The sequence below is a fragment of the Ricinus communis genome, chromosome 4, assembly GCF_019578655.1.
Source record: "Ricinus communis isolate WT05 ecotype wild-type chromosome 4, ASM1957865v1, whole genome shotgun sequence".
NCBI lineage: Eukaryota > Viridiplantae > Streptophyta > Magnoliopsida > Malpighiales > Euphorbiaceae > Ricinus > Ricinus communis.
This window is the reverse complement of record NC_063259.1, coordinates 1,325,684-1,337,635: the sequence shown is the minus strand read 5'-3', so window position 1 is coordinate 1,337,635 and position 11,952 is coordinate 1,325,684. Positions and strand designations below refer to the sequence as shown.

The window sequence follows — 11,952 nt, the reverse complement described above, 5'->3', positions numbered from 1 at the left end:
TAATTACTGCTAAAATAAAGAAAAAACAATAAAAATATAGGTATTTTTTATTACTTTTTATAAAAAATACGGTGTAAACTTTTTTTTATCAGTTTTACTATGTAAAAATATTAAAAATACGGTATTAGTTATTTTTTGATATTTTTTTAGTTGTTTTTTCATAAAATAATAAAAAATTAAAAAAAATTAAAAAAAATAAAAAACAACTAAAAAATAATCACACTGTATTTTAAAAAAAATTTAAAAATAACATTTTTTTTTTAAATTTATAAAATAAAAATGATATTTTTTATTGATTTTAAATCTGAAAAATTTCCCTAAAATAAACGCACACACAGAAAGAGTGGAATATTTAGCATATACGGAACTCTTTTCTCTTCCGTCACACAGAAATCTGAATACCCTGAATTCGCTATAGCAATCATTACATAGAAATCCAAGATCTGCTTCTCTCATAGATATAGAAATCTGTAAACACTGAATTTGCTATACCTAATTTACATTAAAAAAAAGCATTTTTCTGTTTTCATGTCCGAAAGTAACAACATAGTGGAAGCCATTGAAAAACATTGTTTTAATGCAAACGTCTTATCGATTTCTGTCCCGCCTTTACCATTCTCAGACCCATATCTTAAAACCTTCATCATCTTCAATTACATGGAATATTTTTTTATTAACCCAAAACAATACCACCAACAACGAATATCCCACATTAAATCCCATTTCTACAAGACACATTTTGAGCTTTGGTTCCTTTAGTCACTCTCAGTCTCGTGGTTTTTTCACTTGTAATTCTTGTAAGGGCTTAGTTGCTTTGGATTATCGGAATCCCCATTATTTCTTAAGTCGTCGAAGTAAGTTTCTATTCAGTTTTTTTTTTTTCTTCTTTTCCTCACGAAACTGGAATTTGTTTGTTTTTATTATTGGTTAATAATGCAGGCTTTTTCAGGAGGGCTAAACAAGTAAAGAAGATCGAAATCAATGATCAACACAGGTTTTGTATACATACCATTTGATACCTCATGTACTGTTGGTGTGCTGGAAGAAGAATTAATGTATTGTTATGATTTCTAGATTTAATAGCTTGGTACCTTCTTTTACATAATTGATTCATAATCAAGTGATTTTGGTGTAATATGGGCAGTTATCTGTGCTAACATTTTGCCTTAAAGAGTAAAAGAACCTTGAATTTTGTTGTGGTTATTCTACTCCTTTAACTTTATACATGGTCGTTTATTGAAATAAAAGCACTTGATGAGTTAACCTCTCAGCGTAGACATGCATATGGTCTGTTAACCTCAGCATTGTACAGATTGAATTGCACATCCGCTATCTTGGAAATTGTTTCCCTTTGATGCGTACCTCTTTGCACTCTTTCTCGTTACCTTATACTGTTGTCATCTTTGGCAGTCATAGAGCAGTCACAACTGCATTGTGGTGCAACTTCCTCGTCTTCTCTCTTAAATTTGGGGTCTGGTGGACGACCTCTAGTCATGTAATGCTGGCTGAAGTTGTGCATTCAGTTGCTGATTTTGCAAACCAGGTGTCTTTATTATTGCCGTGGTTTAATGAATCTTGTTTTGGATTTCAGACTTTTTAACTTAAGCTGCTGATTACTTAATGCAGAGAAACTAATTCATGTTGACATTGTAGGCGCTCCTTGCTTATGGTTTGAGTAGCTCAAGGCGTGCACCAGATGCCATTCATCCGTCAGTCACTGAACTTTTCTATTTACTATTATTTCATCATTTCAGTGCCTCTTTTTTAAATCGGAATCATGAAACTCCACGAGCCCAATTATTCATAGATATCAATGTAGGATAATCTTGCAACTGAAAACAATTTGTGTGAACATTTCTTGTGACTTACCATGTGAAGATGTTTGGGCTCTATCTTCGTCTCTCTTTCCTTCCAGTCTTTACTTCTTACTTACTAACCATTGCTCTATGGCCTTTTTCTCTTTTTCTTTTTTAAAACAAGCTAAAACTTTTAAGCAATAGCAGCCAGCTGTATAAGTTTATGATTATTGGACATTTATGCACATGTAGGATGCATTACATGCTTTTACATTGTGGTTATTATTTTATGATTTATGATTTATCACTGCTAGGGCTGTTGTTACTATTGATTATGATCTATGGATATGCTGAAGACATCCTTTTTGTTGCAAAGGTATGGCTACTCCAAGGAGAGGTTTGTTTGGTCCTTGATATCTGCTGTTGGTATCTTTTGTCTTGGTTCTGGAGCAACAATTGTTCATGGCGTTCAGAACTTGTGGACTTCACATGTAAGTAACCAGATCAACTCCTAACAGCACATTTTGTGATAAGTCCCCTAATACTTGCCTTCTTTTTATTTCTTTTCATGATTTTCATCATTGGCTTTGTTAAATGCATCAAGGTTTATTGACTTGCATGTTCTTATCAGCCCCCTGAGAACATTAAATATGCAGCTTTAGTGATTGGTGGTTCATTTATCATTGAAGGTACAATTTATCCATCTATTGTTCATAAATCTTCAAGCATTTCTCTTAATTTCTCAACTTCACCCTTCTCCCTATACCCCTATTGCAGGTGCTTCTCTTGTTGTTGCCATACAAGCTGTGAAGAAAGGTGCAGCTGCAGAGGGAATGAAAGTTAGGGACTATGTTTGGCGTGGCCATGATCCCACATCTGTTGCAGTCATGACTGAGGTAATTTATGATTCCCTTTCTCTCTTTTGTTTTGTGAAATTATTGATTATTTTCTAAATATGATATATTCTTGGTGAGGATGGAACTTGATCCTTTTTTAATGAAGTGTCTGGTAAAAACTTAGCTATCACTCAGGTAAATCAACTTATAACTAAGTTGAGCAATGTATTTAACACTTTTTTAGATTACAGAGAGAAAAGAAGTTTGAGTAAACTGTACACATGTTGTAGTCTTAAATAATTTTATAATATTAATTGAGTTGTTTGGTGGATTTTCCCTTTTATGACTGCAAAAACTAATTATAAAAAAATGTCTTAAGGGTTTTCAATTAATGTTGCCATCATTTCTTTTATATGACATGATTAGTTGTTTGATTACTGATCTTGTTTGATGTCTCATCATATTCAAGTCGGGTTGACATGTTTCTTTCATTTAAATTTTCCTTTTGATTAGTGATGACATGAGGGCTTTTAGGGGTAGAGCATTAATAATGTGTTTGCTGAATTAGGCTTTAGAAGGAGTCTATGTTCTTTAGGCTTAGCTCAGGCTAATTGGCATATCTAGGGCTTGGTTCAATAATGAGATGGAAGCAGTAGCTTCAATCTGTTTGGTATTAGTATCTATCAACATGGCTGTTTTTTCCCTATTTGTTTTAATAGTATAGGCATGTTTATTAATACTTGACTTGTGAGGTTTTCCTAGCTCTAGCATTTATTGCATTCATAAGAAATGCTAAAGCTTTAGGGGAACTTCTATAACAATTTTGTTAGTAATTTTTTGCTCAGTCTAAAATCATTTTATTGGTACCTTCCCGGTGTAGTTAAAAGTGTTCGCTTGTGCGCCAAGGTGCAAGGTGAGGCACTAAAAGGTCCAGCGCTTTGGATACATTTTGTTGCACTTCATTTAAGAAAAGATCAATAAAATCAAACCAACTCAATGAAATGAATTACAAGTTCAAAAGGCTCAACTCAAAGATCTTGAGGCTGACTTGGATGGTTATGAAATTAATGTTGAAGGATATGCATTCGGTTATGATGATAAAAGTGTTGAGGACTTGGAGAAATCTGATAGTGATATTTAGTCTATGCTATTTCTATCATTAGTTTTAAGTAATTAGGTTCTTGAATAATTCCATAGGTTTATTTATGGGTAAAGCTCAAAAATTACCTTATGGTTTCACTCTTTTAAACTTTAGGACAAAGATATTTTTTGTATTAAAAGAGTACCACATGTTTTATATTTTTAGCATTTCTTAGGTACATTTATGTTTTTATAATTTTTTTATATAAAGTTTTACATTTATTTAACTTGAATCATCAATAAATCATGAGTTCATAAGTATTATAGCATCTATAATGCATCAAGGAGTTTATAAATATATTAAAATTTATTTTTAAAAAATCATCTTTTAAATTTGATCAAAATTTAAAAAGTATATGTTCTAATAATTTATTATGATAACAAAATATTTAGTCGGAGGCTAAATTACGTAAAAATATTTAATTCTATAAAAAGACTGTCTTTTATTAATATTTACAAGATAAAAAATAAGAAAAACATGGAATGTGTTAATAAAACACATGTTACTGCTTTGATAAAAAGAGTACCTCTGTCCTCCAAGTGTAAAAGCGCCAAACCACACGGTAGTTTTTTGAACTTTATCCTTTTCTCTAATTATATTATAGGTTAGAGTTTAACTTTTCTTTGTGAAATGATGTTTTACAAGCTTTGATTATTACTAGATTTTTGTTTGCTAAAGATTTGTGTTTTTTTCCACATTATTTTTAATTAATTCCTTTTAGGATTTTGCTCCTTGTTTGCACTTTGCGCTTCAAGGCGATAGGAAGGCCTATCACCTTGAGTGTGCCTTTCTGCCTTTAATTACACTGCATGTTTCTAAAGGCTTGGCTTTCTTGTTTGAATTATCAGATTACCCTGAAGATGATTTCACAATGAGACTTTGCACATCTTATATGTTTCATATGGTACAATATTGACGTAGGATGTAGACTTTAAAATTACTATTTCTATTACTGTGGTGGACCACTTTTGATACAACTAGTTTTTTCTCACATGAATTATAATAATTTGATTAGTTATTATTCACATATTAATAAATTAAAATAATCTTAAATAAAATTAATATGGTAACTTATTTAATAAATTAATATATTATTCTGAAAATAACATTTTTTGTAACTTAAATTTTTAACTTATAATGTTTATTATTTTGATTTTAATTTTCAATCCGTGTTTCTTTTCACCTTATTTTTTATCTAAAATTATTCTTTATCTCAAAAATATTTTATATTTTACGTTCTATATCATTATATTTACATCCATATGTTTCTTTTGTAATTACTAAAATGTATTTATATAAATATAATTTCATATCATTACAATTATTCTAATTTTTAACAATCAAATTAATCGAAAAGTCATAAAGATAAAATTAATTACTTAAGAATAATCTATTTAAAATAAATTAGTTAGTTGATAAAAATTTTGTAGCACTCACATTTATTATTACCATGCAAGGCTTATAATTATCAAAAATTAGAAATATCTATTTTAGTTTAATATTTTTTTCGTTTTCAATTAGTAACATTTTTCATTTTTGTTATATAAAGAAGAATTAAAATTCTAGCTTTGAAATTTTATTAATAGATTTAACTTTTAATCCACATAAATAAAAAGTGGACTATGTTTTTGCAGTGAGGAAATTAATTTTTTTTGTTCACATGCGTTGTATGTTAATATTAAATATTTGACTCGTTATCACTTAAAAAATAAAATATTATCTATATATTTCAAATTTATCATCATAAATATTTTTAGTGTTAAGATAATGACAGAATCTTTAAATTATAGTGGTTCATCTACAAGTTAATCTATTTATACCTCATAAATTTATACTGATTACTTTTTATAGCTAGCAATAAACAAATTTAATATATTATTACGAAAATCCAAGATTCACAATTATTATAAAAGTATAATAGTCCAACTTAAAAAATTATACACAAATGATTTATTTTATTTTAATAATATAAAATGTAGCAAACGTTTTTAAAAAATAAGCCTTTTAAGTGTAATATCCTATTTAATTTAGATGTCTAAAATATATTCAAGTCATTATCACTATTTGGGTTACTAATAATTAAATATTTTTTTGGACGAAGAACATATTATTATTTTTATTTATGTGCTATTTTTTTATTTAAAGATTTTTCTTATCAGTTGATAGCTAATTATTTATTTATTTATTTGGACAACATTATCTGTACTAAAATTTATCAATAATAATTTGCTTTAAGTTGATCTCATATAATTAACTTTTTATAATTCATGATAAATGATTATTATTTTAAAATAATACTTAATAGTTAAATAATTATGATATTTGATAGGAGAGAATTTTTTATCAGTGAAATTTAAATTTTAATCCCTACTTTGAAAGTAACTTTTACAAATAGTTTTAATAATAAATACAATTGAGTCAAATAAAATTAATTATAATATTTTTAATTATTATAAGCTATTTTTTTTATTAATTTGTGTCATTTAAAATAGTATTATAGAATAAAATATATCTAATATTAAATTGTAGGCATAATAGGCTAAACAATCCAAACCTTTACGAAGTTTTCTTCTTTTAACTAATTCTTTAAAAATTGTCAATTTAATCACGATTTAGCCAATTCAGTGCAATTTTGGCCTAATTGAGTTGTTTGTCAAACTTAAGCAACATGAACAGTGACATAGATGCCAATTAGAAAATGAAAAACCCAAATTGATGAGTTTTAATGCCATGTTTTTTATGCACATTACTTAATTTTGAGTTTTCGTTTTCTAAATTGCATTCACGTTTTTAGTCACACTGCTTAATTTTGGCCAAAGTTGCACTCAATTGGCCAAATCATGGCTAAATTGACAATTTTTAAAGAATTGGCCAAAATAGCAAACTACTACAAAAGTTTAGATTTTTTTAATGGCCATTTAACATACTATTAGCAACTGGTAATAGAATTTTACCAAACGGTTTAATTTTTCAGCTACCTTCAATGATAACTACAGATTTGGCTGTCATTGCTGTCTACTCCTCGTCATGACCTTGTTGGTCTTATTTCTTAGGATATGGTTGGAGTGTCACTTGCTCAGATTTGTGTAGTGTGATATCTTTTAGCCTCCCTCTTATTGAAAGAAAAGTATCTTATCATTTTTTTCTTGTCCTTTTATCTTCAGTTTTTTTAGTTTTAGCATACTTTAACAAATTATATCATACCTATTTAGCACAATACTTTAATATTTATTTACATATTCAATATATTATTGGTACAATTTCATGTTGCTTTTAGTTTTTTTATCCTTGTGCGATAAATGTGAATCTAAATAATTGGACTCGTGATATTTAAATATTAAAAGAATATAATAATATCAAATTATTACTCATATAATAAAAAGTATAATAATTATTAATAATTAGAATCATTATTATTCACATGATAAAAAAATACTTTTTAATTTAGAAAAATAATATTATTTATATTCATTGTAAAACAAAAGGCAAAGAATGACGAACGAAATATATAAGCGTTTGATAGTTCTTAAAATAATTATTTCAACCACAATAATGAATTTACACTATGTATTGTAATTGAGAAATTAATATTAACTAGTTTATATAATTTTAATTTGTATATAAATTAGGGTTAGGATTAGTATTAGATCAACATGATATTTAATGCATCTAAATTTATAAACAATGTCAGGAATAGATGTTCTATGAACTATGTGACATTCAGTTTTATTCTTTTTTTGTTCAGTTTAATTTTCTGTAAGCTGTAACTCTAGGTATAATCTGTGAGGCAGAATTTGGAGGACTTGCTTATGTAACTGCATTTTGGCGCTTAGCTCCTTCAAATAACAAAATAGTTGACATCATCCTTAGGAATTAATTTCCCTCGACCAGGAGGGATTTCTTTTCCCTTCATAACAAAGTTTTAGAAATATATTTCAAGGACTGGTGTTGCTTATCAATGCTTCATTGGTTTAGGGCGAAGTATGTAATTTTGCCAATGATAAGCTGATTGAATTAACTTGATGATAAAGAAGGGAAATTAGAATTAAATTAACTTTAATGTGATTTTGGCTAACTGTTAAAAAAACAAAAAACTTATTATCATTATACTTTGTTATAAATGTAAGTGTAAACTGTTAAAACTAAGAAAAAGATCAATATAGCTCCCCAACTGGATTGGGATCAATGCTTGGATGAGTTGACTTTAGTCTCTTATCTTAATTACTTAATATGGATGTATTCATGCTTTGGTTTAATGTTCTTAAATTTCAATTCTGTAGTTTTATTCTAACAATTCTAGCATTTTTATTTAACTTTTGAATTTCTTTTTTCTTAATGATGCAAATGGAAGACTTTTTAGGCTCTGGTTCTTTCAAATTAAGGATATAAATGGTAGAATATCTTTTTTCTCTTAATGATGCAAATGGAAGACTACGTTATAGGCTCTGGTTCTTTCAAATTGATGATATAACCCTTATTTTTCTCATTTATCATTGCTTGTTGCCTTTTGTGCTTTTCTTTTCCCTTTAACTTGTGTTAGTCATTTATCATTCCACTTTATTTGCTTATATGTATATTGTGCCATGAGTGCAGTTGAATTATTAATTTTTGATTTGATGATTATAACAATTTTAGCTAGGCAGTGTTTGCATGTTTACAAATTATTTACTGTATATGGTCTTCTATCTCCATCAATAAGTAATTTTAAATTTACAGGATGGCGCTGCGGTAACTGGTCTTGCTATTGCTGCTGCATCTTTGGTTGCAGTGAATACCACAGGCAATGCAATTTATGATTCTATAGGTTCAATTATTGTGGGCAACCTTCTTGGTATGGTATGTGAGTTATTTTACTCGTCATTATCACACAGCTGGAATTTATATGCTCAGGAGAATCATTTTACTGTTCTCAAACGAATATTGTTTTGATGTTCACACAGCATGGTTTTACATGTGAAAGTATAGCATCATTAATTCATTTTCTATGTATTAAGATTATTATATGGACAAAAGATTGGAATAGTTTTTGTTCTGTTGGATGTTCATTATTTATGTTTGCCACTTGCAACAGGGTTGATTACATTTACATCCCTATGTATTTTATTCTTCCTGGTGTAGTTCTCTTCCCACCCCCCTTTCTATTTTTGGGTTTGGGGTGGGAAGTTTGGTTTCTGCAAATGGTCTTCTTTCCAATTTAAGGACTGAGGACAAGGTCGAGTCCACAGGTGGAAACTTGAGGGGATCTTATTTTTTGTTACTATTAGCGTGCAAGTTGGACCAATCCATCGTAGTCTTATTCTGATGTAAATGGAAATCTAATTGAACCATCTACAGGTGGCTATATTTCTTATCCAGAGGAACCGGCATGCTTTAATTGGTAGAGCAATGGATGACCATGATATGGAGAAGGTTCTGCAATTCTTAAAAAATGACCCGGTATAGTAGTTAGCCAATTTTTCTTTAGTCATTTGTTTTTTTCCTCATGATTCTGAAATTGACTTGTGCAACTCTTTCTTTATAGGTTGTAGATGCTTTATATGATTGCAAAAGTGAGGTGATTGGACCTGGATTCTTTAGATTTAAAGCAGAAATAGGTGACTCATGCTTCTACTCTATTCTGTATTATCCCAATTGTAGTTTCTAAATGTTGGGTACCAATTTCAGTTATCTACCAACAAAGATATTTAAAAACCAGAGTGTTGACAGCTTTTAAATGATGGCATGCTATATAATCAATGACATGTGCACAAACGGATACCAAGTTCTGCAAACTTGGATGTATATGACTAGTGGACTGTAATTGTAATTCTGTCCCTGTTGTAGCTTAGAAATAGAACATAAAACTGGTTTAGACCCTTAACACATTTGTGTGGCGAAATACTTGAATTTCTCTTCTGTACTTTAGCATTATCGCACAATTTGTTTGATAAGAGAAAGGGCATTATTGGATTATCAATTTGACCTGATTTGGTTATCTATATGCTACAGATTTTAATGGAGTAGTGGTTGTGCAGAATTATCTAAAAAGGACTGGACGTGAAGAGTGGGCCAGACAGGTTTATTTTTGGTCTACCTTCTCATGATGAATTCTTTTGAGCAATTCTTGAGCTACTTGCAAATTAGTAATACCTAATAATCTTTCCTTTCCATGGCGAGTGATTCCTGTGCAAGTCTCCTGAAACTTAATAGTTAAATGTTCCTTGTGAATAGAAATCAAATTTTGCCAAATTGCTCTCTGATACTTCTTTCAGGTGCATCTCCATAGCATTGGGTATACATTTTATAGTTAATTTTTATAGCTGCTCCTTTTATTCTTCTTTCTTTGTTTCCCAAAAATTCTCATTTTGATAAGCCAAGGTATAGTCAAAAAGAAAACTTCGATTTTATATGTACATAGTTTTCCTTGCTTTTGGAAGTTTTCACTCTATATACCTCAAAAGTTTCATGTAACCCCAAAAGCAGGTCCCTAAACAAGCAGAAAACATATTTAGGAGTGAAGCTGGCTTATAAATTACTATTTGAACTTCTTGCGGAATTTGTTTTAGCATTCTTTCCACATAAACCTGCATGTCCTTGTTGTAATTGTTCACAACATGGCTAAGATGCCTCATTACAATTTATCTGCATTCAAAGTGAATCACAAATACCAAGGCTTCAACTCTATTATAAGTTAAAACTCAGTCCTGATTCGTATCAGGTACTGATTGAACTGTGTAGTTGAATTACTTTGACTAGATTCCTGAGAAATCTGAAGTGCGAAGCTCGGAATCTTCACATTTTTCAGGTCTGAAATTCTTATATATGAACCCTAAAAATATTAATATAAAAATACAGTAAAAGAGTTTCAACGGAACCTAAATCATTTCCTTGAATTGTCATTCATGGCTTTTTTCCCAGTGCCAAATCTGCCTTCCCTCTTTTCTCTTTAATTTTTGGTTCTCTCATTTGTTTTCCCGTCCCTAATTATATATCGCATTCATGAACCCTGACCATCATTCCTACCTTGTAAACAATAAAACAAGTTGTATGCTCTGATATGTAAGCCGTACTACTCCAGCTGGTGTATCACATTTGAATATGAAATCCTTGTAGATAATCATTTAGTGCGTTCTGATGTTTGCTTGCCTCTGTATCTACACGCATTCACTCCTAATTAGTGGTCTGACAAAGAATGGCATAACCAAATTGTCCATTCATAACTGTAATAGAGTGGTAAATTGCTAATGTGGTGGATGCCTTTATGTATGCATTAGTCTTTGCATATATAACTAGCCAGAATTGGTGATGTAACTAACTAGAATTGGTGATATGCAGTTCCGTGAAGCAGGAAAGGAGAAGGATGATAATGCATTGCTCAAGATCATGTCCAATTACGGTATTTTGCATCTTTTAAAGATCATTTTATAGAGTAGTACTTGAGGCTGTTTCAGTAACTGAGCTCTCTTCTTCAGGCGAGGAAGTCGTAACTGCTTTAGGAAGTGAAGTTGACAGGCTTGAACAAGAGATACAAGAGCTTGTTCCTGGTATTCGGCATGTTGATATAGAAGCTCATAATCCAACTGGCCCGATCCCGTGATTACATTGTTCCTACAGTAGTATTTTCTGCTCGTTCTGTTTGTATCCACTGTATCCATGAAAAAAGAAATGGCAGATAATATGCTTGTTGTATTTTTGCACAAAAATTGATGAACTCAGGAACTGTTTATAGTTGAATTCCAAATCTGTCTAGTTATATCATAGGTTTGCCTTTTTCCTTTTGGGAAAAGTAAAAGGAAAGAACATGGCACCTTTGCTGCTCTTTGGTCGGGTCCTGGTGGCATTTTCCTTTTAATTGTTTCAACAGTTTGGTGCTGATTCAAGTATTCAACTAATGTTAACTCTTTTATGACTTAACAAGGCTTAACTGACAAATTCTGTAATTTGCACTGTTTTAAAATCTAGCAGAGAGTTTTAATTTTCAAAATTAGCAATATAATTTGATGTTAATGTCAATTTTACTCTGATAAAATTATTTTGGCAATTAAGCCATTTAATAATGTTTCGATATGCAATGTCATTGAAATAATAATTTAATAAGTGATGTGGCAATCAATTAAGTATTTAGATAATATAGGCAGATCCATATTTGAGTCTTGTACCGCTCAGATTTTGTTTTAGTTGCTCTCATGCATGCATTATG

At 30.0% G+C, this 11,952-nt stretch overlaps 1 protein-coding gene across 2 annotated transcripts; it reads left to right on the top strand.

Annotated features, from left to right (window-relative positions):
- Positions 1–221: 221 nt before the first annotated feature.
- LOC8284868 (metal tolerance protein C4) lies at positions 222–11,666 on the top strand. 2 transcript variants are annotated; one of them, XR_001534892.3, is made up of 13 exons: positions 222–854; positions 940–994; positions 1,411–1,543; positions 1,654–1,709; positions 2,173–2,287; positions 2,428–2,485; positions 2,574–2,692; positions 8,490–8,609; positions 9,108–9,209; positions 9,295–9,367; positions 9,788–9,829; positions 11,088–11,148; positions 11,225–11,666. XR_001534892.3 is itself a non-coding variant. In XM_002514327.4 (13 exons), exons 1-13 carry the CDS (start codon positions 578–580, stop codon positions 11,347–11,349), a joined length of 1,362 nt encoding a protein of 453 aa, XP_002514373.2. In that variant the 5' UTR covers positions 229–577; the 3' UTR covers positions 11,350–11,666. The 2 variants fall into 2 exon arrangements, 1 of the variants encoding a protein (XP_002514373.2); XM_002514327.4 differs by having other exon boundaries at positions 229–854; positions 9,762–9,829.
- The last annotated feature ends 286 nt before the right edge of the window (positions 11,667–11,952 follow it).

Excerpts from the sequence above, each read along its gene's own strand:
- LOC8284868 (XM_002514327.4), top strand. The coding sequence starts at position 578 with ATGCAAACGTCTTATCGATTTCTGTCCCGCCTTTACCATTCTCAGACC. Across the intron at positions 855-939 it reads TTATTTCTTAAGTCGTCGAA|GCTTTTTCAGGAGGGCTAAA; the intron begins GTAAGTTTCTAT and ends TTAATAATGCAG. Across the intron at positions 1,710-2,172 it reads GCACCAGATGCCATTCATCC|GTATGGCTACTCCAAGGAGA; the intron begins GTCAGTCACTGA and ends TTTGTTGCAAAG.